Here is a 26,526-nt window from a genome sequence, read left to right on the forward strand (position 1 = left end):
AATTCCTGGAGAAATCTCCGAAGGGATTCCTGGAGAAATCTCCGAAGGAATTCCTGCAGACATACCTGAAGGAATTCCTGGTGGAATCCCCGAAGGAATTTCTTGAGGAATCCCGGAAGGAATTCCTGGAGAAATCCCCGAAAGAATTTCTGAAGGAATCCCCAAAAGAATTCCTGGAGAAATCCCCTTAAGGTATTCGCGAAGGAATTCCTGGAGGCTTCACTGAAGCAAATCTTGAAGAAATTCCCAGAAGAATTCCTAGAGGAATCTGCGAAGGAATTTCGAAGAATCCCTGAAAAAATCTCGGACGAAATTCCCAAAGGTGTACTTCAAAAGATCCACGAGAAAATTTCTGCAATTTCCGAGGGAATTCCTGAAGGTATTTCTGGAAACGACTCCGAAAAAAGTCTTGAGGGAAATTACTAGAAATCCTGGAGGTATTCACGAAAAAAACTCTCTAATCCATGGTTAATTTTTACTAGAAAATTATAATATGTAGCCAGAGAACCACCGCACCGCGCTGCGTCGTATCACATTCGATAATTGTTGTTGTCCTATTCACAGGTGAAACCGCATATGATTTACAACACTGCATCGAGCACATTAATGTTTTTTTAGGATCTAACCACACTTTGTTCAATCAGGTGCAAACGGTTCTACGTCTAAAAGTAGCATAGTATGATAGCTTACCATCGGATGATGCAGATATGCCAGCGGCGGAAGTAGTATAGTTAATGACTGGACACGCATTTTGGTCGTATGTTTTTTTTTTGGTTCAAGTTGCAAGCGATGATTGAATGGGCGCAATACGAAAAGTTGGTGCACGTGGATGTTCGAAAGCAGGATGGATGGATGGTGCAGCAAACGGTAACAATTTCAAAACAGGATGAAGGCATCACGCAGGGAGCGGATATGAGCCGATTCCGGGTAAAATGAAAAAATACAATGCAAAAAGCAAAGAAACAAACGTAAAATGAAAAATTAAGATACTGTTTTTGATAATGGGGAACTTTTCTCGATGAAAATTAGAGAATAAGACATGATTAGAGTGACTGGAAGGGAGAGTGGCGACATGTTCCAATTTTGACAGGTCTCCTGCTCGTTTGGAACGGGAATTTGTATGGATTTGACAGATGATCGCTGTTCCAATTTTGATATTGACGCCACTCTCCCTTCCAGTCACTCTAGATATGATCACATACCTTGAGGACTGATGGGTGACTTCTCCGTTTTAAGCACAGGCTTTTTGAACTCGTTCTGACCTTCTGTCATGTTTTTGGACAGAATTTGCATGATCACGCTATAATCCGTAGCAATAAAGTTGAGCTGAAATAACGTCATTTGATATTGAATATTAGTTGAAGAGTCTTATTTCACAACAACTTTCATGTTCTTATATTTTTTTTTCAATTCTTAAAAACTATACTCCAACTGACACAAAGATTACCAATTTATCCACCTGACAAACGTTTACAGGAAGCTCAAATCACTTACCTCAACCGCTTTTAGCCGCCCGGATATCTCCATATCCGGTCGATCACGGTACCACCCGGAGGAAAGATTCCTCTTCATAATCAGCGTGAAACTAGTTGGACTGAGAACTGCGCTCTGATCAGGAACAATTCCATAAATCATATCGTCCGATCCGTACCGCGACACGTGCGACATCTGACTCTCCTCCGACGGGCAAACATCGACCTTCGAAAGCTTCATATCCTTCAGCTCAATCTTCATCTCGTCGATCACCGCCGGACCGTGTGTGTTCTCCGTGGCAATATCGCGGAAGTTGTTCGTTATGCTCAAATGACCGAAGTCCATGGCCACCGCTTTCAAGCTCTTGGAATCCACCGGTATCACTATAATCGGAGCCTTTACCTTGATGTCCAGCTTCATCCGGGTAGCTTTACTGTACGCTTCGACAACGTTGTTCTTGGCAGCCTCAGCAGCTGCCGCGCTGGCTTCTTTGATTCGCTGCTGTGCCGCTTGGAAATTGTCCAAGAAGGCCAACACCGACGTTACGAACCAATTCAGGAACACAATGCGAGCACAACCCATCGTCACTTCGACACGCATGTCATCGGAATTGTAGTCCGAGGTCGCTGCCAGGTCAAACAGGACAACCTGAACCTGTAGGGCATTGTCTCCGATGATCGACAGAATCTGTGTGAAATAATAACAGCCGTAACAAACAAAAATACTTCATGAAGTTCTTTGGAAACAACACAAACATTATGCAAAAATAAAATAATAGGTTCTAAAGTAACACTGATTGAGCACATGATTGAATATCATACATGTAAGATAGTGATGATTTTGCCCGAAAGTACCAATGTCCTTTTCGAATGAAAGGTCATTTGCGAAAATGACTTTCGGAGTTATGAGGTATTCGGGGAAACAGCGTTCGGGGACGTTTTTTAATGGAAAAGTATCTTTTAGGACCCTATACAAACCTTCGTATGAATCGTTGCAGGATTAATATCAGTCAGAACAATATCCTCCAGACGGATGTTCACCTCAGTGTATGACGACTTCACAATCGCACTGCTGGTTAGATTTTGAACCTGTTTGATTCAAGAGAGAAACACGAAGATCAGCTAGGAATTGTTCATAGAATGATGTTGTTTGATTTGAACCAACCTCAAGTACAGCGATAGAACGTTTATCATTCTGCAGCTCCACCGTGACATCCTCCAGCTTGGCCTTCACTCTGATCTTAATGCTGTCTACAATTGATAGTCGTTTACGATTAGCTACTCGATTGCAATCGTTTTGAGAGTTGATCGTGTGCAGTTTTTTTTTGTGTGATGATGATTTTGGGGGTGAAGGACGAGATCCAATTCGTTGTGTGTTTGTTGTCATGTGTCATATAATTTTCAAAGGAAAATCATAACGGGATACAGGGTAGCACAACGTCAGTAATCACACAAACGCATAATAAGAGATCACCGAAAAAAATGCAGGCAGGCAAGGAACACAATTGATTTCGGCGATTGACGAGTTGGTCCAATCCGGGTAGCGTTCAATGATCCATGATCCAGCCACATGCGGTGCCAGGTCGGAATGGATTTCATGTTTCGTGTCGACGACATTTAAGCCACGCATTAAATAAAACCACAGTTAGAAATGGGAATGGAAAACGGAAGAAAACACAAACGTATGAATTACTTGTACTATCTTCTACAACAGAAATGGTATAAAAATGGCGGGATATATCATATATGTGTTTTGCCACGTTTATAATAAATCTTTGTAGCCATAGAGTTCTGAGCTATTAGATTATGTACCTTATCATTTAGATTAGACTTTGCAACTGAACACCGTTGAAGCACCATATTTGACACGACGCACTTTTGTACCGCTTATTAAATATATACTAGTACTGTAAACCTTCTGCAATGCCCTGTGGCTTTGGCTCCACGTGTTTACGCTAGCTTAATCTTGGCTTTGGCTGTCTTTTGCTCCACTATCTTTCTCTAATTGTCATACGTCTGACACCTTTTGGAATACCCGTAACATCGAGATAATGACTGTCTACTTTCCACTTCCGATTCAGGTATGCTGTTCTGTAGGTCCCAGCTGTCAAGGAGAATTGCTAGCGGAACTTGTGAGCGTGTATCGGTGTACTGCTTATTTGCGTGTTGTCTTCGTACCCGTAACGTTTCCGCATTTGGTTTTAGTGGGACCGTAGTTGGTTTTGCTTCAATGGTAGCCAAATATTCTACATCATACTACCGATGCGTTCGATTACTTTTCCAGGAGGCCAGGTCCAACTATTTGCAGAGTACTAGTACTTTAGTCCAAACGAGATCTTGAGGATGATATTCTCTCGCTTTAGTTCCGTGTTTCCGGTTGAATTGCTTTTCTCTTGGTCCTTGTATTGTCCTTGATTCATTGTACGGTGACGGTGGCTGAAGGAGTTCCGGGGATCGGCCTTCCGTACATTAGCTCCCCAGGCGACTTTCCATCTAGAGCGATTCGACACGGTGTTGATCTATAGCACAGCAGAAAACTATTAATGGCTTCATCGAGGGTTTCCCCCCTACGGTGATTTTCTTGAGGGTTCGCCTGAACGTATCCAGAAACCGCTCCGCAAGTCCGTTGAACGGCGGGGACAATTCCGTTTGCTGGGCAGTATGCTTCGAACTTGTCACTGGTAAGTTGAGTTCCGTTGTCGGTGACCATGTTTCCGGTTGTCCGTATCTTGCGAAGATGCCACGGACTATTAGCAAGGTTGTCAGTGTGGTGATGTTGTTCGTTCAAACTACTTCTGACCTTCTGACCACTTTGTGAACGAATCGACCAGAATGATAAAATAGCTCTCATATATTGGATCGGCGAAATCCATATGTAGACGCTGCCACGGCTTCGCTGATTTGGACCAAGACTCCAGATTCGTTTTGGCATCTGTCTTGGCTACACTGGCGCACTCGTTGCAGGAACGGATGAACGGACTAGTAATCATCGATATTTGGCCAATAAACATACTGACGGGCTATGGAGTCCACACCAGGGCCCTGCAGGGTGCCCCTTGTGCAGCTGCTGGAACACTTTCTTCTGACAGATTGTACGAATGACCAGCCGCTCACCATACAAGAGTGTTGGTATAAAGAATATGTGAACTATATTTTCCTCGGGATAAAAATTAAAGAACAGCCTTCAATGGAAAGAAGGCAAACTTGTTCGTGGTGCCATTATATTGGATCTCTTATTTTCAAAATTATCTTTTGTTTCCATGGATTTTATTTTTTCCGAAAGGCAATTACTTGTTTTGTATATAGGCTGTTCTTTATCGGTTCAAGCAATTTGGATTCCGGTAATGGTTCTTACCAGCAAATCATCCTTGTCGGCATATTGCATCCTGAGCAATTAACTTACGTAATTAACTTTTACGTTAAGTATTTATATAGTTATTCTTTTTAGTGAAATCTGTTTTATGCCAAACGTCCTTATGCCAAATGGCATTGCGCCCTTCACTTGACGCATGCTGAACCTACATTTTTCGATGCGCGCCGTGAAGCCGAGCTCCTGCGAGCGAGCGAGAACTTTTTGTAGATTTCATTGATGTTCGGCCTACAGTAACCAACAACGGTGAACGTGAGACTAGCGAACATGATGTCCATTATTTGCTGAAAGGCCCATTTTTACTGGAAGGAGCGATAACGAGAGCTGGTGTGCAAAGGAGCGGAACCATTGTCATGCGGTCGCATATGCTCCTGGGTTTCGCGGACGATATCGACATCAACAGGATCGGCCGACGGGCCATGGAAGAGGCGATATTTGTTGTTGAGGCTGCGTCCGCATCTCGGCCTAGCTCTGCTGAGATATACTTCGAGTTGTGACTTTGGCTCCACGTATTTACGCTCGCTCAATCTCGGCTTTAACAGTCCTCCACTCCACGTTATACGTCTGCCACCTTGCCAGCATGGTTATCAAGATCCTCGATGAAGGACCGTTTCATTGATCGAATGGACATCAATCGTAGGGCAGTGAAGGAAGCTTTGTCTCCTCAAAAGATGAGGGCAGCGATTTTGAAGAGCTATCTAGCAATTTGATGGGTGACTCACTGTCACATACTGACATCATGCGTTTGAAGACGACCTGGGAACCCCTATACGTGTGGGGAAACTTTTTATTTTGATGTAACTTGAATTCAAAACTACCTTAATCGCGTCAAATATGGTTCCTTCACGATGCAGATTAAAATGACTCTAGGGGAAATCGTGGACCTTGAGGTGAAACTTGTAAGAATAGAATAAATCCTATGTATTGTCTATGTACAGTTGGTCTGGTACCTATCAATGGTTTGATAAATGAATTCGCAAAAAATACAAATCCGTTCATATTTGATAGGTTCTTATACTGGGGTTTCAAAACTGTGTACACTGAGCGAAACAAGAATAGCACCATCATGTTTTTCCATAGCAATTTTAGAATATCCAAACCAATTCAATTTTTTGCAGTGTAGGAAGTTATTTCAATCTGTTTTACAGCTTTCCTGTTAATAACGTTCTAAATATTGTGGACCATTTTCGTTTAAGCCGAACAATTCATGAAAAAATGAGCGAAATAAAAATAGCACCACTTTAGCTTTTGATCAACGTTTATTTATATTCCAACAAAAAACAAATTCAATCAAATTTTTAGTAACTTAGTAGTGAGTGTACGAGCCATTGTTTCGAATGACTTCAATGAGCCGTGATTTCATAGACAAAATCAACTTTTCCAGCGTACTCTGCTCGATCTGCTCCTAGCATTCACGAATACGACGTTTCAGCATGTTAACGTTGTCAAATTGTTTCCCGTTTTCATAAACGCGCCGAGCAAGAATAGACCAAAGGTTTTCTATTGGATTCAGATCCGGAGAACATGACGGCCACTCGAGAACTTCTATGTTTTTATCAGAAAACCACGCTTTAGTCATCTTAGAGTTGTGAATCGCGGCATTATCCTGTTGGAAAACGAAGTCTGGGCCCATCAATACCTCGCCGTGCTCAATTAGGCTTATTTCCAGCATTTCAATGTAATCCTCCGACTTCATTTTTGTTGAGAACCACGCCAATGAAAGCTTTCCCCGGAATGAGAAAGCTCCCCAAACCATCAGAGTACCACCACCAAAGTTCCGGCTCATTTTAACATCCGGATCTTTCCGGAGATCGTGCCAGTAGCATTGCCAACCATCTGGACCATCAAGGTTGAACTTTTTTTCGTCCGAAAAGATCACATTTTTCCATTCGTCCGTCCAGGAAATATACTTTTCAGCGAAATGAAATCGATGCAGCTTATGCTGCTTTGTCAAGTTGGGCTTGCCGAGCCTTTTGTGCCACTTCAAGTTTTCGTTGCTCGACAGGATTTGCTGCACACGTCTTGTTGTCACCGGAAGTTGTAATTCTGCTCGAATTTGTGATGCTGTTCTTTTCTGGTTCACTGCTTCTCTATAAATCCGTCGCTTATCCCTCTCCGTGAGCTTGCTTTTCGTCCCACGTTTGTCTGTGCGCCGGCCATTTTCGGGGTTTTTCAGGAACCGCACGACTACGGAATGTGATCGCATGATTCTTCGACCGATTTCTCTAGAAGAGAGGCCTGCATCATGGTAAGTTTTAATTTTTACTCTTTCTTCGGAAGTAAGATGTTGCGCACGACCCATTGCTGCTAGACTACCGAAAAACAAAGGTTTGTTTCGACTATATTTGAACCACAACTTCACACCCGATAGGAACTGACTGCAACTGACGCAAAACCAAAACAAACACCTGTCAAAATTTGCACAGGATGCTTCCGTCTCATGGTGGTGCTATTTCTATTTCGCTCTGTTTTCATGAATTTTTCGGCTGAAATATAAATGGTGCATAATAATTTGAATGTAGTGAACTGAAAAGTTACGAAGCGCTTTATACTATCATTCCTGACTGAAAATAGCACAACTGATATGGAAGTTTCAAAAATATTGTCGAAAAACTCGGTGGTGCTATTCTTGTTTCGCTCAGTGTATCTTATTCTGTTTGATGATTTCTTGACAAATTGATAATACTTGACGGGAAACATTTCGTAACATTTGATTTACTAATCTACATTGAGCCAAGCTACTTCTACTTTCTACTTAACCCAAATAAATCAATCTCACTCATACAAGTTTAAAAATACCAAAATAAAAATAACTCACCTTTAGTGGACTGCTCAGCAGTGGCCGTTTCATCCTCCAGGATGGTAGGCAGCTTCTCCTTCGCTGCGTGCAGCAACACCGAAGCGGTGCTCTCCTCTTCGTAAATAGTTGCAATTCGATCGCGCGGCGGCATCTCTTGTTCCTTTTTACTATTCATAACTGCTTCCATACGCATTTGGAAGTCGTTTGCCAACTGATCGGAACAATAAATTTTAAATGATAAATTTTAGGATTTTGCTTTGCGAAATGTGGGTACCTACCCTAATGATTTCATTCAATGCCTCTTCGTGAAGCAACAGTACCAACGTAGAAAAGTTTATTCCAACTTCCTGTTCCACGGATTCGTACTTGGTAGTGAACTCCGGACTGTTTTTCTTGCACTATCAAATCAAGCCGACGATTATCAATCAGTTAAATTCATATAAAACAATACTCACGTTCGTGTAGTTCAGTGTGAACAGATAATCATCATTATCCTCATACTTTGGCGTTTGGATCACATTCAGCACATTCTCCTGTTCGTTCCTAACGCGGAATTGGTCCAACGTTACGGCACCCAGTTTCAGTGCCACCTTCAGATCGTACGTTCGCTGTACCATGTTCATCTCCAGCTGTTTCACCTTGAAGGCCACAATTTTCTGGGAATTCACGTGGGTAAACGGAACGTTGAACGTCACACTCTTCCGCTGCATTAGGGTTTGATCCAGTGGTGACTGTGGGAACTCTTCGGTTGGGGTGGTGAAAACTTCCGACGAGCTGGTTCCAGTTCCACTTATTTTGAAAATGGTTAGAGAACATTCTGTGGATGAAAATTTAATTGTAAGGGATCATGCATTCATTTGGTAATTTTTATTATTTCGACAACCGCACATACCATTCAGTACAAATCGCACTTCCAGATCGATGAACTGTACCACTTCGCCGTCCAACGCATCAGAAGTATTCAAATTCTCTACCGGTCGTTGAATTTTGGTCAGCTTCTGTTGTTTTTCGTCCAGATATTTTAACAGCGACAAGCTCGAGCTAAACACATTGCTATCCTTCGCAATTGGAGCTGGCTGGATTTCGTCGCTCTCCGGCAAGGGCAGACTCGTCACGATCGAGAGCGCTTCCAGAACGCGTTGTTCAGTAACGCAAATGTTGACCGACGGTAATTCACCAAAAATTTTGCACTTGGGAAGCCTCGGATCATCATCCAGCACCGAGAGATGGGCGGAAATCCGGAACGACGTTGGTTCCAATATATGCATCTCTGTCACGGTACTGCAGCGAAGCGTCCCTTGCCAATCTTCGTCCAGAGTGGCGACAATTGCCTGCACGTCGCGAATCTCCAGAACGAACTTATCGTAACTTTGACGGATGATTTCCCGAAGAATTTCATCCTGACTGGCACCCTCTTCGTGCATTGTGTGGACATCTTTTTGGTTGATTGGACGGGGCTCAGTTTGAACCATCAACTTACCCAAGCTAACGACTAGCACCGATTCTTGGTGGCAGAATAAGCCTCCATGCGGAACGATAATGTAACTAGGGCTGATGTCCACGTTCAACTCCAGACGTGGATGGTTTGCGATAGCGTACTGCAAACCGGTAGCCGATCGCTCTTTGATGTTAACCAACTTCTCGGCGGCCGCATCTGTGAGTCTGAAAACATGATGAGACATTTTTATATACCCTTTATGTAATCCGGATATCACTCTACTTCACTTAGCAGGTGGTTTTAATTAGTAAGGGCCGATTTCTTCACCCTGGCGTAAGCGTTAAACCAGGTTTAACTATATAGGTAAGCCTGGATTATCGGTTAAGCCAAGGTGAAGAAATCGGCCCTAATTGAGTTTCAGTGATAGCGACGCCAACTTAATGATTGATTCGACGAGGACGAACGCGAAGAATGTCGATGGAGTCGAATGCTAGTGTCCAGCACCCGGTTCGATAGAGAACAGTACATAATGGTAAGAGCAGAAAAGAAACAACTCCACATCAGCTGGAAACGGCAGAACATGTGATTTTTGAAGTATGATTAGGACCGATATGCGGAGGTTTTATGCAACCATCAATGGTGCGCAGCACAGGACTGCGCTTCTGACTGCCATATGAAATGACTGGGCGGGAAGGAAATTTGCTGGGAGACAGCATAGCGCTGGCCAGCCAGGTGGAAGGACCATTTTGGACATTCGTTTAATCTAGGCAATACTGTATCTAGAAACAGAGCTAGCATTACTGATTACGGTAAAGCTGTGGAACCATGCAATGTACACCATCACTCGATAAGGTTTAGAACGCCCTAAGCTGAAGAAAAATATCGCTGGAAAGGAGAAGATCCCGGTAGAACTTCTGAGGCATAAAAGCGAGCAACTGAGAGGCGATTCCCTATAACCTCAAATCTACCTATTTGACAAGATTACAGAGGGATTGCTCTTCTTGATTCGGCGTACAAGATACTGTCGTGTGTCCTGTTATCATATTCCGGTAGTTTAACTGAAGTTTTCTGACGAAACTAGGTAGGTGGATACGTAAAACGCTGGATGGATCAAAATCAAGTGGATCGGATCGTAGACGAAGAATCTACTTCGTTTTTGACCTTCGATGACCTCCAAATATACTGATCAACATGATTGTTTGTGTTTTTTCTGCAAATAATGTTTATCTGTATGTCGTTTTATCAAAGGACCCGTTATCCCGAAAATTAGTTCTCTGAATGTTGTGGGAAACTGGAGGAACATCGTCCAAGACCGACGAAAACGGAATTCTACTATTCGCTCGACACTGATGTAAAGGTCCTGTAGTCATTAAGGTATCAAGGTGAGTTCACGAAATTTCCAAAACATTTCAATTACCAGCTAAATAAAACCATATATCGACTACTTACTGAGAGATGGTTGCCGTCCGTGGAGTCGTGAATACTTTGGTCAATTGGATAATGGTTTCCGCGTCGTAGATAATTTGCAGTGGCCGTGACGTTACCACCACTCTTTGGTCACACAGTTTATCTTCCGGGTTGGTTTCAAAAGAAACATCTAACAGGGTGTCGGATTCTTCCAGCTGTGATCTTACCATGATTGGAAGAACTTCTCCTTGTCTCAATCCGGAAATGGTTAGCTCTTCCATTTGAAGCGTGGCCCTGAAAGATTAAAATATTTAGACGTGTGTCACAATTAAAAACGCTCCAAATACAAACTTCAACGCTCCAGCCGAAGGCCTTTGCTGCACGCCACATTTCACGTTCTTCAATTCCAACATCATCACCCTTTCCAGTAGCCGACTTGGGCTGCCCAATTTCTCCTGCGAACCCACGGACACTTCCGATTTGATCGAAACCTCCAGAGAATTCAGTTCAAATTGCAGAATTTGAGCCACATAATACTCGGGAAGCTCTGTAGGAGAATCGCTTTCCTGATAGCCGATAGCTTTGAACAGCTTGGCCTTTTCCTCCGGCGTCATGGCAGCCTCGAACTGTTTCTCTGTAATGCAAAAATTTTACTGTTAAAAGCCTTTCAATTTCGATCATCACCAACTTACTTATATCCGTAGTATTACTCGCGTCATCCACTTTCTTGGCACCTCCACTCCACCAAGAACTAAACCATCCGCTTTTCTGTTCCGCTTCTTGCTTCTTCCCTTCCTTTTGCACTTCCAACTCCACCTTCTTTCTGATAACAATAATGTTCTGCAAATCCAACACCCGTTCCAGGTCTTCACAACGAGTGATGATTTCCGGAGTCAACTTTTTCGCCGTCAGCTGTACTTTGTACGCTTCCTCGTATCGGTTCAGATTGTCCCGATGTCGTTTCATGTTCTCCCAGGACCAGTTTCGGCGACGCCTTCGAACTTCCACCTCCAGCACACAAACGTACGCAAAGTACCACCACTCCTTGTAGTTGTTTTTATACCCAATGCCATACGGACGGAACTTCCGGTACGGCATGGCTCGCATCATTCTGCCGAACGCTTCCACCAACTGCATCGTGTTCTGGAACTGTACCCTAGTAATACCAATCGCCAATGTTTCCATACACAGATTCAGTTTTATCTTTGGTGAGGAGAACGGACGCTCCTCCGATTCCGGATTCGGAACCATCTCCAGTCGTGCACCGGAACTGATGGGACCGAAGATGTAATGGTACCCTTCCGGCTTGTGAAACTTGCTAGCGATCGTTTCCTGGAACAACATTTTGTACATGGACGGATCTTGATCCTGGAACAGCTGGGTGTTGCAGTTCATGTAAACCGACAGCATTTCCATCTGAGCCATTTTGTAGATTTTGGTAACGGATTCCGACACCAGGGTTTGCATCCAATTCTTATCGGTGGTGTGGACGCTCAAGTTGCTCAAGGTCACGCCAAATGCAAACGGAAAGCCCGTTGTGGTGGTATCTTCGTACCGGATGTGAATATCCGAAATTTTGATCTGTACATTGTTGACTATTTGTGCGGTTAGCTTTTCGGTGAACGTTTTATCCGCCACGGGCTTGTCCCTTTCTTCTTCGTTCTTTTTGGCCTGCTCGATGCGGAGCAGTTCCGCTTTCTTTGCCTCGAAGGAGTTTTTGTCTTCTTTTTCGGCATTGTAACGGATGTCGGTATTGGGTACGGCTAGAATGTATAGCTTGTCAACTATAGCTTCCACTGGAGCGCTGTACAGATTCTTCCATGGGATTTTGAGGACCAGTTTCCCAAGGTGACCGTAGAGTGTGCTAACCGGTAGGTCTAACTCCTTGAGAGCGCTCTGCTTCAGAATTAAGTTGTTCAATACGACATCACCTACAAAAAGAAAGAATTATTAACAATAAGTTGCTGTCTATTTAATAAATAATATCATCTCGATCATATGGTAATACATTAATATGACACAGATTGTCCATTTCAAATGAAGCTACATATATCCCTTCTTAGATTCATCAAAAATCTTGGAGGAATCTATCCTATCTCGAGGTAACCATCTAGGAAAAAATCTACCGGATATTTCTTGTTATCCAGAATTTGATGGCAATCTACAGGATTCGCCATAAGAAGTGAGTAGATGAGGATAAACTACTATATAAAATATCATTTATAGTGTTCAAAACTTATAACTATATTTAATTAAGGTAGTTTCTTCGATATGAAAATAGAGACACTTTCAAGTTACTGTTAAGAACTGATCATTGGGTTTATTCAGGCTGTCTTTTATACCCATATATGGCACATACAATTATAGTTTGTTCGTGTTGGTTACAAATGAATTCTGTGTGGACTCTGCCAATTAACCCAACCGGGAATATCTAACAATCCTTCCCTCTTTAGAATACAGTTTAGATACCTACTTAAAGCTAATAAATTCATACTTAATTCTAACAATGTATTTCAATAATATATTCTACACTTCACATGTTCGCGAGCGACTCCTTGTTATTATTGGACTTCGACTGAGCTTCGGTCTTTTGGGATTGTTTGAACCGACAGATCTTTCTAGCTTATCCATGAATTTGCTAAATGACCGATCCTTAGGTTCTTCCTCGAAACCGATGCAGGTGTCATCTTCCTCACTCAGCTCCCTACTACTGCGCTTCCGTGAGTGTTTTGACGGGACTAGCAGTTTAGAGCCTCTCGTGGATTTCAGAAGTTTCAGTTGGTTTCGGTGCGCCGATAAAACGTTCCTATGGAGAGATATTTGGAAGACATTCTTAGAGAGTTGTTTTATGAATTTAGCTTCAATCCAACGCTGAGGATCTGTTTTCCTGAAATTTTTGTAGAATATCTTATCTCCCACTACCAACTTACTGAATGGATCTAGTACTTGCTCAGCCTGGATGTAGCTGTTGTTTGCTGGTTTTGGAATCTCTAAATATTTTTTGTATTGTTTAGTTGGATTGATCAAATCCATCAAAACTTTTGGTTTATAACTAAACATTTTGCTAGAGGGCACAAAACCATCAGCAGTTGCTATTTGGTTTCTGTAATTGAATAAAAAGTAATTCAATTGACTCACCATGTCCAAATGCCTTAACTCCGGATCCAGTAGATGCTTCTTCAAAGCATCTTTGACGACTCTAACAAGTCGTTCCGCTTGTCCGTTGCTACTTGGGTTGTAAGGAGGGCTTTTTAATGGTTTTATCCCATGGTTAACTAGGAATGAAGTGAATTCCTTTGAATAAAACGGAGGTCCACCGTCTGTGACCACCACGTCTGGAAGCCCAAATCTTGCAAATACGGCCATGAATTTGTCTATTACTCGTTTAGCATCCGTTCCGTTTAGCATGATTTCGACTTCCACCCATTTCGAATGGCTGTCAACAATAAGTAGGAACATTTTCCTATCAAAATAGAAAAAGTCGGCATGTATTCGACTAAATGGCCTAGTTGTAGGGATCCATTTATTTTCTGTCGATTTCGAAGGTGCTGGAGATGACTTTATACAGACTTCACAACGATTGAGAAAATCCTCTATGTCCATATTTACCCTTGGCCAAAAAAACAGTTTCACGAGCTAGTTGTTTCATTTTTATAATGCCTATGTGATTAGCATGCAGCATTCTTAGCACTTTAGATCTTAAACTCACAGGGATAACAACTCTTCCTTGGTACAAAACACAGTTCTCGATAACTTCAAGGTCAATTCTCAATGAATACATAGCTTTAAATCGTTCATTCAGCGATGTTGGCCCAGGGGACCCGCATCCGGCAAGGTAGGCCTACTGCTCATCTTTTACGAGTGTGTTAGTGTGACTGGCAATGCGATCAGAAGCCTAGTCGAATCCTGCTTGGAAATCGGTTTGTTTTGTCGATGGGGGTGGCCCGCGAAATCGCATTGTGTTGTTTGGGAAGGCCCGCTCGATGCATGTTAGGTAGGCGTAGTTTGTTCGAGTTTGACGTGCCTGCACCCTCCCTGTGTTGGCCAACCTTCTTCTACGAAACGTCGGATTTCCACTAAATGCGAATCTGCTGAAGTAGCTTCTGCAATTTTCTTGTAGTCTAGTGGTAGGGAATAAGAGAAATTGAGGCTCAAAATATGCTCACTGTCCAAGCTTTTAGGTACCACTTGGCTCAACGGAAAACGCGAGCAAAAATCCGCGTTGCCCATATGTGCTGAAGGTCTGTATGCGATCTCGAAGTCATATATAGATAACTCCATAATGTACCTCTGAAGTCTTGTCACAAACACTGAGTTGGCACCACACTTGCCAAAAATCCCCAGTAACGGCTTGTGGTCGGTGAAAACCTTGAACTTTTGCCCAAATAGAAATTTATGAAATTTCTTTATGGTACATACAAGCGCCAAGGCTTCAAGGTGTAGTATGGGGTACTTCTTTTGTGCCGAGTTAAGAGAAAAGGAAGTGAAACAAATGGGTTTTTCCTTTCCTTCGACTTCATGAGCTAAGACTCCCCCCAAGCCATACGAACTAGCGTCAGATACTACAACAAGTGGCTTATTAGGGTCATAGTATTCCAAAATCTTGAGTTCAGAGAAAGCACGAAGTAGTTTAACGAGGAACGAATTAAAGTTTTTATTGAAAACGTCTTGATTGATTGGTGGTTGATACAGGAGTGAAGAAAAAATGGTTGGTGCTATTGAGCTTCCGTAATAACAGGTTGCTAGGTGTCTACCCAAGCAACCTGACTTAGGCATCGATTACTACGTTTCTCAACACCCCCTCTTAATCGGACGGTCTTGCATGTATCCCAAACACATCTGCCACTTAGTCGAGTCGGCTTCGCTGTCCCATCTTCAATGTCAGGATCATCATCCACTGCGCTAATGCTTCTTGACCATTTTCCGGGGTTGGTGTGCTTAGGCTTACTGCTTCGCTTGGACGATATGCCGAGGTACGGATTGGTATCGGCTGAGCAATCCCCCTCTGGTTCCATTCCATCGACGGTGATCCTCTGCTTTCTTCCAGGTGAAAAACTGTTTGAATGTTGCCTGATAGCTAATTCCAGTTCGTAGAAACTTCCTTGCAACGGACAAACTGCAACCATTTTTCCTTGGAATTTCATTTCCGCCGATGATCTTTTAAAGGTCACTTCCACACCTGCAGCCGCCATTTTCTTCACAGCGAGCAGATTTTCACGTAGATCTGGCACATACAGCACATCGTGTATTACCATCTTAACGCCGTGCCGGTTGACTCCTTCAATCGATCCTTTGTGCCAAGCAATGATAGACTGGTCGTTCTTCGCAACGCTTATCTTCACAGGCCGCTGCAGCTTTTCCAACGTTGTAAAATAATCCTTCGATTTCACGAGATGATCTGTGGCTCCAGAATCCATCTTGAAGCTGATTACTTGTTCACAGTTGTTACGAGGTATGCGATCAGTCAGAAATACAACCGGTTCTCCTCCACAAAAGGTCACAGGTTCATCGGATGACTTCTTCTTCTTACAGCTTCTAGTCATATGCCCTCTCTGCTTGGATCCAACAAGAGCAGCAGGTACTTCCTCACCGACATCTGTCATCCGATCGTTCTTCTTCAGCTCTTCTGCCAGAAGACGTTCACGCACTACATCCAAGGTCAGCTTGTCCTCTTCCAGGTTCTCCAATGCGGTCACCAACGGATCAAAAGATTCTGGAAGTGTGACAAACAGCTGAGACACCAGGTCACCCTCTTCCAGCTTTGCGCCAGCCGATTTCAACTGCCGGATCAGCTCGTCGAAAATCTTCAGGTGATCCTTCACTGACGATCCTTCAATCATCTTCAGCTTTGCCAACTGCTTCCGGATTAGCGTTTGAGATGCCACTGATTTCTTCGCATACACGTTTGCCAGAGTTGTCCAAATCTCCTTCGCAGTTTCTTTCTCACGAACCAGGTCCAGTAGGTCATCATGAATAAAGGCAATTATCCAGTTTGACGCCTTGCCATCCTTTTCGTTGAACTTCGCTGTTTCGGGAGCCGTGGGTGGAACATCTTGACTCAGGACTTCCAGTAAACCAACCGACTTCAAGAACTTTTCAACGCGAAACTTCCAGTTTTCGTAGCCAGCTCCGGAAAATTGCGGGATGCCGTAGACTACTTCTCGCCGCGCGGGGTCCATAACCTCTTGAGTTCAGAGAAAGCACGAAGTAGTTTAACGAGGAACGAATTAAAGTTTTTATTGAAAACGTCTTGATTGATTGGTGGTTGATACAGGAGTGAAGAAAAAATGGTTGGTGCTATTGAGCTTCCGTAATAACAGGTTGCTAGGTGTCTACCCAAGCAACCTGACTTAGGCATCGATTACTACGTTTCTCAACACAAAATATTTGCTTCCAACAATGAATTCTTACTAGCATTGAATGCCTCATCGCATTTATCAGTCCATTCAAACTGTTTGTCATTACTCAACAAGGCATGCAATGTGCTCAACTTTGATGACAGGTGAGGAACAAACTTGTGGTAGTAATTTATCAGGCCAAGATAAGCCCTTAACTCGCTAATATTCTTGGGTGGTTTAGCCTGTTCGATTGTTGACAATTTTTCTGGGGAGGGCATTAGACCTTTGTCCGTCACTACGTGACCTAAATATGGTAACTTGTTCACAAAGAACTTACATTTTGAAAAGTTAATTTTAACATTAGCCTTAGTCAAGCGTTCTAAAACTGATTCTAAATTTTTCAAACAGTCAGCTAAATCTTTTCCTGCAATTAGGACGTCGTCTAAATAAACACTTATGTTCTCCAGTCCATGCAGAATTTGTTCCATAATTTGTTGGAATATTGCTGCATTGCTGGATGCACCTTGTGGAAGCCGATTATAAGTATATAAGCCTTTGGGTGTATTTATCACCATAAACCTTCTAGAACGCTCAGAGAGTTGCACCTGTGTATATGCACCTGCCAAATCCAAACAGCAAAAAACCGTACACCCAGCCAGAGAAGCAAAAATATCCTGAGCTAGCGGTAGTGGATAAGTATTCGGTACTATAACACGATTAATAGATACCTTGCAATCAATCACCATGCGGATATCCTGATCCTTTTTCACGACCACGATAACCGGCGAGGCCCACTCACTGGCTTTGATGGCTGTTATTATATTTTGCTGCTCAAGCATATCGAGGTGATTATCCAATTTGTCTTTCAGTTTGTAGGGAACTGTGTACGCTTTTTTAAAAATCGGTTGGTCATATTTTAACTGCAACTCTCCTTCGTAACCCTTAATCGGTTCTGAAAAATCTTTATTAAAAATTTTTGAATATTTTTGCTTTAAATTTTCCACAATTTCATCTGTACCTCTACTTTGCATCAATTTATTGACTGGAGTTTTCTGCATTAAGCCTGTTCTCCACTCCGGGTAATAGAAATCAAGCCATGTCCGACCGATAAGTGGTGTGAAATGTTTTTCACACTCCAAAATAATAATTCTCTGGTAGCTCGCTGTTCCATTCAAGACAACTCTAACTTTTATTTCTCCTACAATATGCAAGCGATCGCCATTCACGACCACTAATGGCGGTAAGCTCCACAGCGTACTAGACGCCAATCACGTATTATCCACGATTTTCTTAAGTACTAAACGGTATTATCCTTGATTTTAATCTGAGATTTATCTTTAGTACGCCGAAATTAAATCTCGGATTTACAAGAACTGGCTGCGAGCGGGAATAAATTGGCACCGCATACTACGCCATCGCATAGAAACGTCAAAGAAAAACAAAACAAATTTAAAAAACAACAAGTTTGTGCTGCCGACCGATGCTTTCGGAAAGAACCCTCCAAATATTCCTGAGAATTGACGTGGACGTGCGCCGTGATTAGCAATTCAACCGGGAAATTTCTTTCCCGTTGGATGTGCAGAGGAGATTTGAAAGGCAGTGACTACAAAGTTTTCTCCTCACATGTGATTGGAAACGACGCCAGAGATCACGTTAGTTTCAATGTTGCTACGGGAACGAGCATCGTGGATTGTAGTACGATCAGTGATGTTTTCGAAGGCATAATCGTAGGATTGCTGCTTGCTGGCCAGGCACATGGTGAATCGACAGCAGGATTGCTCGCTAACGTTAAGTTTCAATTGAATATGTATCAGAGTTGCACCCCACTCCGGGGATTCCTTCAGTAATTTCTTCAGATAATTCTGCAGGAATTCCATCTGGGATTTTCCCAGGAATTCCTCCGGGATTTTTCCAGCCATTTCTCCGGAAATTCATCCGGGAATGCCTCCAGAAATTCCTCAGGGGATTTCTTCAGAAATTCCTTCCGCGATTTCTCAAGGAATTCCTTCGGGGATTTCTCCAGTTTTCTTTCGAGAATTCTTCCAGGAATTCCTTCGAGGATTCCTCCACGAACTCCTCCGGCTCTAGGAATTCCTTGAGAAATTCTTCTGAGTTTCTTTCAAAGATTCCTTCAGGAATTCGGAGATATTTAAGGAATCCCTTCGGGGATTCTGCAAAGATTCCTCCTGGCATTTTTTTGGGGATTTGTCCAGGAATTCAGTGGATGTTTCCAGAAATTCCTTCGGCAATTTCTCAAGCAATTCTTGCGGGGATTTCTCCAAGAATTCATGTGAGGATTTCAATCGCAATATCCTTCAAAAGTTGTTCCTGGGATTCTTTCGAAGATTTCTTCAGGAAATTTTTATTTCTGAAATTCCTCTGGGGATTTTTTCAAGGATTCTACCAGGAATTCCTTTAAGGATTTGTCCTGGAATCCCTTTGGGAATTTTTCCAGGGTTTTTTAGATTTCTCCAGGAATTCGTTCGGCGATTTCTCCAGGAATTCTTTCGGTAATTCCTCCAGTATTTTCTAGGGGATTCCTTCTACTATTCTCTTGAGTATTCCGCAAAAATTTCTTTCAGGAGTTGCTCCAGTAGTTCCTTTAGGAATTCCACCAGAAATGCCCTCGAGGATTTCTCCAGGAATTTGTTCGGGAATTCTCCCAGTTGTTTCTGTGGAGATTTTTCTCAACCCTTATGTGGCCGGCAGGGTACCCGGGTACCCAGCACCCATTTAAAATACACGGTGTAGAAAAAAGCCAAAAAGTTTGCTGGCCACATAACGTTTAAAAGTATTCGGGGTTTTCTCGAATTTCCTCCAGGTATTCCTCCAGGGATTGCTCCAGGAATTCTTACGGAGATTCATCCAAGAAGTTCTTCGGGAATTCCTCCAGGAATTCCTTCGTAGATTCCTCCAGGATTGTCTTCAGGGACTCCTCTAAGAATTTCATCGGGGATTCCTCCAGAAATTCTTCCGGGAATTTCTCCAGGAATTTCTTCGAGGATTCTTCCTGGAATTTTTCGGAGATTTTTCCAGTAATATCCTCGGGGATTTGACCAGGAATTCCTTCGTAGACTCCTCCAAGAATTTCTTTGGGGATTCATCCACAAATTCTTTCGGGGATTCCTCCAGGAATTTCTTCGGACATTCCTCCAAGAATATCTTCAGAAATTCTTCCAAGAATTTCTTCGGAAATTCATCCAAGAATCTCGTAGGGAATTCCTACGGAGATTTCTCCAGGACTTGCTTCGGGAATTCCTCCAAGAAATTATTCGAGAATTCCTCCAGGATTTTTTTTTGAAAATTCCTCCAAGATTTGTTTTCACAAATTCCTCCAGGAATTTCTTCAGGAACTCTACCAGGAATTCCTTCGAGAATTCCTCCAGGAATTGCTTCGGGAATTCTTCCAGGAATTCTTCGGGGATTCCTCCAGAAATTTCTTCGGAAATTCCTCTATAAATTCTTCTGGGAGTTCCTCCAGAAAATCTTCTAAAAATTCTCAGGAGGAAACTCTTCAGAAATTTCTTCGGAAATTCCTCTATAAATTCTTCTGGGAGTTCCTCCAGAAAATCTTCTAAAAATTCTCAGGAGGAAACCCTTCAGAAATTTCTTCGGAAATTCCTCCACAATTTTTCCGGGTATTTCTCCAGATTTTTTTTTGCAGAAATTCGATCGGAAACTCTTCAAAAAATATTTCAAGAAATTTCTCAGGCAATTCTAAAAATATTCCAAGAAATTTCTTTGGGAATATCCGATGAAATTCCTGGAGAGATTCCCAAGGAAATTTCTGGAGGAATATCCGAAGAAATGCATGGAGAAATTTTCAAAGAAATTTCTGGAGATATTCCCGAGGAAATTTCTGGAGTATTTTCGAAGAAATTCCTGGCCTTATTCCCGAAAGAGGAATTCCCGAAGAAATTTCTAGAGGAATTTCCGAAGAAATTCTTGGAGGAATTCCTGGAAGAATCCTCGAATAAATTCCTGGAGAAATCCCAAAGCAATTCCTGAAGGAATTTCCGAAGAATTGTTGAAGGAATTCCCGAAGAAAATCTGTGAGGAATCCCCAAAGAAATTACTGGAGGAAATCCCCTAAGCAATTCTTGGGGGAATGTCAGAAGAAATTCTTGGAGGAATTTCCAAGAAAATTCCGAGAGAAATCCCCGAAAGAATTCCTGGAGGAATATTATCGAAGAAATTCCTGGAAGAATTCCCAAAAAAAATTTGGGAGAATTTCCTTAGAAATTCCTAGAGGAATTCCCGAAGAAATTCCTGGAGGAATTTCCGAAGAAATTCTCAGAGAAATTTCCCAGGGAATTCCTGGAAGAATCCCCGAAGGAATTCCTGGAGGAAAGCCCGAAGAAATTTATGGAGAAATTTCCAAAGAAATTCCTGAAGGAATTTCCAAATAAATTCCTGAAGAAATCCCCGAAGAAATTCCTGGAGGTATCCCCGAGGGAATTCCTGGAGGAATATTCCCGAGGAAATTTCTGGAGAAATACCCGAAGAAATTTCTGGAGAAATATTCCTGAATATAATTCTGAGCAAACCTCCTAAGCAATTCCTGGAAGAATTCCCAAGGAAATTCGTTGTGTCATTTCCGAAGAAATTAATGGAGAAACTTCCGAAGAAATTACTGGGGGAAGCCCAAAGAAATTACTGAACAAATTCCCGAAGAAATTCCTGGAAGAATTCCTAAACAATTTGTTGGAGGAATGCCCGAAGGAATTCCTGGAGGAATCCCCGAATCAATTCCTGGAGGAAATCCCGAAGAAATTCCTGGAGGAATTTCCGAAGAAATTCTTGGCGTGATCCCTAAAAGAATTCCTGAAGAAATCACCGGAGGATTTTCCGAAGAAGTTCCTGGAGCGATTCCTGAACAAATTCCTGGAGGAATCCCCGAAGCAACTCCTGGACGAAGTTTCGAAAAAAATCAAGGAGAAATCACCGGAGGAATATTCTAGAATTCCCGAAGAAATTCCTGGAGGAATTCCAGACGAAATTCCTGAAGGAATCCCCGATGCAATTCCCGGAGTAAATCCCGAAGCAATTCTTGGAGAAATTTCCAAGGAAATTCTTGGAGGAATTCCCGAAGCAATTACTGGAAAAATTTCCAAAGAAATTGCTGGTGAAATTCCCGAAGAAAACCCTGGAGGAAACCCCAAAGAAACTCATGGAGGAATGTCCAAAGAAATTCTTGGAGGAACTTTCGAAGAAATTCTTGGAGGAATCCCCGAAGGAATTCCTGGAGAAATCACCAAAAGAATTTCTGGAAGAATTCCTGGAAGAATATTTCCGAAGGTATTGCTGAAGGAAATCCCGGGTAAATTCTTGGAGGAATTGCCTAAGAAATTCCTGAAGGAATTCCTGGAGGAATTTCCGAAGAAATTCTTGGAGGGAATCCTGAAGGAATTCCTGTAGGATTTTCCAAAAGAAATCCTGGAGTAATAAGAAAGAATTCCTGGGGGAATCCCCGAAGCAATTCTTGGAGGAATTTCTCGGAATTTATTGAGTAGTTCTCCAAGCGATTTCTGGACAAATTGCCATTGAAAATTCTCGAATAACTTCCAAAAGAACTTCTGGAACAATTCGTGGATTGGAAGAATTTCAGGAATTTTTGGAGGAAATACCGGACGAATTCCTGGAGGAATTTCCTGAGAATGTCTGGATTAATTCCCGGAAGATTTTCTGCAAAAGTTTTCAAATAATTTCTGGAGGAATTGAATTCCCGGAAGGATTATTGGAAGAATTTCTTGAGGAATTCCCTTATGAATTCCAGAAGGAATTCGTGAATGAATTTCCGGAGGCATTTTCGTAGGAATGTGTGTTAGTATTTTACCTGAGGATGTTTTGAAGTAATTCCAAAATTTTGATCCACATGAGTTTCTGCTAAAAAAACCTTACATAAATTTCGATTTAAAGAAATCCTTGAACTAATTAAAGAAAATAATGCTGGATGAACGCTTCGTGTTATGTACTTCCAAAGAAAATCCTGGAGCAATTCTTGGAGGCACTTTTGTTGAAATTCCACAAAAATATTTTACGGCAAATTTTGTAATCTCTTGGTGAATAAGGAGGAATTTTGTGTAGAGATTTCAGGCATGATCTACCGAAGCAATGGGAAAACATCTGGGAAAGAGCTTCTCGAGGAATCCCGGTGAATTGTGTTTAACAGCGGTGGGGTGTCTGATAGTGTCCACTTATCCTCTTTGGGTAATTTAGGATTGCGTTATGCATCCAACGCTCATCGCGCAATTTCTGCCCACCGATCATGGTCCATCACGCAGGAATAACAAACTTTTTTTTTGCACCAAAAAAGAGTAAATAAACACCAGCTGATTGGATGCTGATGCAAACTAAATTGACATTTCCACGAGCTGGACAATCACGAGAGAGAAAGTGGCTGCGTGCTTTCTTTGCTAAATCCTCTCTTGAAACTCTTTGGTGCTTACCGAACGGGGTGTTAAATTAAATCTCGGATTTGGTAAATCCTAGATTAAATCGTGGCTAATACGCGTTGGTGCTTATCACCATAATTGTCTTTCACAGGTGTTGATCGGAACCATTCCAAAAAAGTCTAAATAATCTATATCGCTAATTACCGACACCGCCGCTCCTGAATCTATTTCCATTTGCATTCGTTTTCCTTCTATCGTAACATCAACCATGCACGGCTCATTGATTTTGTTTACAGCGGTTATCAACAAGCACTCCATACCGTCCGATTCTACCTCAGATGCACTGTGCTCTTTGTCGCGCTTAAAGCTATAAGATGTTTCAGTTTTTGAACCCGAGTCGGATCCAACAAACCTAACAGAGTTGTTGTTACGATAGGAATAGCATTGTCGTCTCAAATGGCCCTTCTTTTTGCAAAAGTTGCAAATTGCATTTGCATACGGATTAGCATCTCTGTTATTCAAAGTCGATCTCTCACGAAAGCTCACTTGCTTTTTCTCACTCACGTTCCGACTGCGATCTCTAGACCGCCCGTAATACTCTCTGGGTGATCTCTCGTAACCTCTGGCTTCTCTCTCATAATCTCTGGGGTTCCTATTCCACTCTTTTTTTCCTAATCGATTCTTTATTGAGCTGATTTCAGATGACTCTCGTCTCTCCGGCCCGAAAATGGAGTTTGCTTGGTTTCCCGCTACCTCACTGCTAATAATCTTTTTCTCCACCGCAGCTAAACTCAAATCCTCATCCATCAATAACTTTTTCTGTAACTCTTTGTCATAAAGTCCCATAACAAGCCTATCTCGAATTGCGGTTTCTTTAAACTCTTTGAAGTCACAATTCTCAGCTTGCAACTTAACAGCCAGAATGTAGCTTTCAGCTGTTTCATCGGGACGTTGATAACGGTTGTAGAACCGATATCGCTGCATCATGTCTGGTTCGACTTTGTCGAAACGTTCTTTCAACTTTTTAATCATGTCATCGTATCTCAAAGTCTGCAGTTCTACACCAGGAAACATTAATTTTAATTCATCGTATACGACCGAACCAGAAAGAGCTATTAAAACACATTTCTTATTCTCTTCATCCCATTTGTTAAATCGGCTAAGACTCTCCAATCTCTCAACATAGTTGGTAAAAGGAGTTCCCGCCACATAGTGGTCCAACGTTCCCATAGCCGACATTCTCTGAGTGAAATAAGAAAGGGACAAAATATGAGGAAATTGAACTTACGCTTTTCTCTGAGTATACCCACTCAATAGTGTAGTCCTGGGTTACTGAGTCCTTGCCGGTCCACTCGAATCAGAGTACTCAAATTGTACGCGCTCGGCACTGCTCACTGCTTAACTTTATCACCTAAGTGTTTTTCGCACACGGTTTTGCAAAATTGCTAATTCCACTACCGCTTCGAATGAGCCACAAATTTAGGTAAAGTTTGCACAAGTTAATCTACTTTTGTACCACTACGTTTCAGCATACAGTTTGCCTACGCTTGATCGGGCTTTTACACATCACACTCGGCGTTGGAAACAATAGTTTTTTTTTTTGCACAATTGAAGCACGCAATATGCCGCAAAGCAGCTGGTGGCTTGATCACTGGTCGGACTCGATCACTAACACTGCACAGATTTAAAATCTTATTTTTTTTTTTCTCGCCGCCACTGTTCAAAACTTAGAACTATATTTAATTAAGGTAGTTTCTTCGATATGAAAATAGAGACACTTTCAAGTTACTGTTAAGAACTGATCATTGGGTTTATTCAGGCTGTCTTTTATACCCATATATGGCACATACAATTATAGTTTGTTCGTGTTGGTTACAAATGAATTCTGTGTGGACTCTGCCAATTAACCCAACCGGGAATATCTAACATATAGATCAATAGATCATCGATCAGCTCCGTAGCTACTTCTCCGGTATGGCCAGATCAACACAAACTCACATAAGGAACCAATGAGATATCTGCTTAGAACTAACAGGTGAACCATAGAATTGAGAGAAACAATAGTTTTCTTCAAACAATTAGATCTTATATATTTAATCTGGCCAGGATCCTTCAAATTCGGACCCTCCCATGTAATACGTCATTGGCCAAAATAGAAACCTAAAAATATGACGTACTTAGTGTTGCTGATAACCCAAGTAACAGAACTAGCTGAATAACAGTTTCTTAAGCTGAAGTTTGCTTAAGAGTAGTTTGTTCCACTCTTGTACTGCGAAAATATTTTTTGGGAATTTTATGAAAAATAATTCCCTACTGTTATTTATTTTCCGAATAGTATGGAACGAGCTCGAATTATATTTTTCATCTTAATTCCACCTCGAGCCTCTGCCTCGTATGACCGCACCCAGCAAAATTGGTGTTCAGTGCAGGGTGGCCATTCAGAAAAGTATTTAAATTCCAGAAATTTTAAAATGTTTCCCGTTTTTTATATGTCATGTTTTAGAGTAGATATTCATCCTCTGCTTCCCATGGTTGCTCTAGAGTCTAGAGCACCATCGATTTTTGACGAACTCGAAACAAACGGAATGAGATGAATATGATGCAATAGTTTTTAGAATATGATTGTAATCTCATTAGGTGAACCCAATTGCCAAATACTTGTTTCAATAGTGGAACTGCTAGTAAACAATCAAAATACTATTGATTTGCAACTATTTTTTTCGCTGATTTCGAAAAAATAGCTATTTTGCAATAACTTTTGTTCGAGCACTTTTTTCGGAGATGCTTTCCTAGCATAGCAGTGTTTTGTAGGTAAGCGCCTAGCATCTGATTTGAATAACAATTCAGCAAATATTCTATGAAATTTTCAGAAGCGCGTTAGATGGCATTATATGATGTTACATCAGGAATTTCTTCAGAAGACAGAGTTTTTCGTGAAATTCAGTAGGGAATTATTTAGAAATTCTTCTGAAAATAATACCGGTATTGGTTCCACACTGACACACTGGAATTCTTTCGAGAATTTCAATTGGTAGTTTAACTTGAAACGTATTCTATGAATGATTCAGAATTTAGTTATGAGTAAACCAGGAATATCACCAGTAGTTCATGTGAACGCTTCACCAAAAAGTTTCGTAAATTCAACAGAAAATCCAAGAATACATCATAAAACTATAAAGAAAACGGCAGACATTTATTAAAGATATTTTACTACAAAATAATTCATGAACTCCACTGAAATTGCTCGCGAGGAATACCACCAGAATCTAATAAGTACTGCCTACAGCGATTACTCAAGAAATCTGT

The 26,526-nt window shown here is 41.8% G+C and overlaps 1 protein-coding gene across 7 annotated transcripts in view; it reads right to left on the bottom strand.

Annotated features, from left to right (window-relative positions):
* LOC109417792 (intermembrane lipid transfer protein Vps13) overlaps positions 1-26,526 on the bottom strand; it is a 70,132-nt gene that overhangs the window by 16,449 nt on the left and 27,157 nt on the right. For 4 of the 7 annotated variants that reach the window (XM_062853550.1, XM_029869652.2, XM_029869649.2 and 1 more), the window contains 12 exons: positions 11,180-12,418; positions 10,839-11,121; positions 10,530-10,781; positions 8,535-9,304; positions 8,098-8,459; positions 7,921-8,040; positions 7,661-7,853; positions 2,638-2,750; positions 2,451-2,561; positions 1,495-2,160; positions 1,203-1,326; positions 691-738 (listed from right to left, as the gene is read on the bottom strand). In XM_062853550.1, the coding sequence (XP_062709534.1) occupies positions 691-738; positions 1,203-1,326; positions 1,495-2,160; positions 2,451-2,561; positions 2,638-2,750; positions 7,661-7,853; positions 7,921-8,040; positions 8,098-8,459; positions 8,535-9,304; positions 10,530-10,781; positions 10,839-11,121; positions 11,180-12,418 (4,281 nt within the window). The remainder of the gene's footprint in view (positions 1-690; positions 739-1,202; positions 1,327-1,494; positions 2,161-2,450; positions 2,562-2,637; positions 2,751-7,660; positions 7,854-7,920; positions 8,041-8,097; positions 8,460-8,534; positions 9,305-10,529; positions 10,782-10,838; positions 11,122-11,179; positions 12,419-26,526) is intronic. The other 3 variants (XM_062853551.1, XM_029869651.2, XM_029869650.2) reach the window with 2 other exon arrangements.

Source organism: Aedes albopictus, chromosome 2 (genome assembly GCF_035046485.1).
Source record: "Aedes albopictus strain Foshan chromosome 2, AalbF5, whole genome shotgun sequence".
Taxonomy (NCBI): domain Eukaryota; kingdom Metazoa; phylum Arthropoda; class Insecta; order Diptera; family Culicidae; genus Aedes; species Aedes albopictus.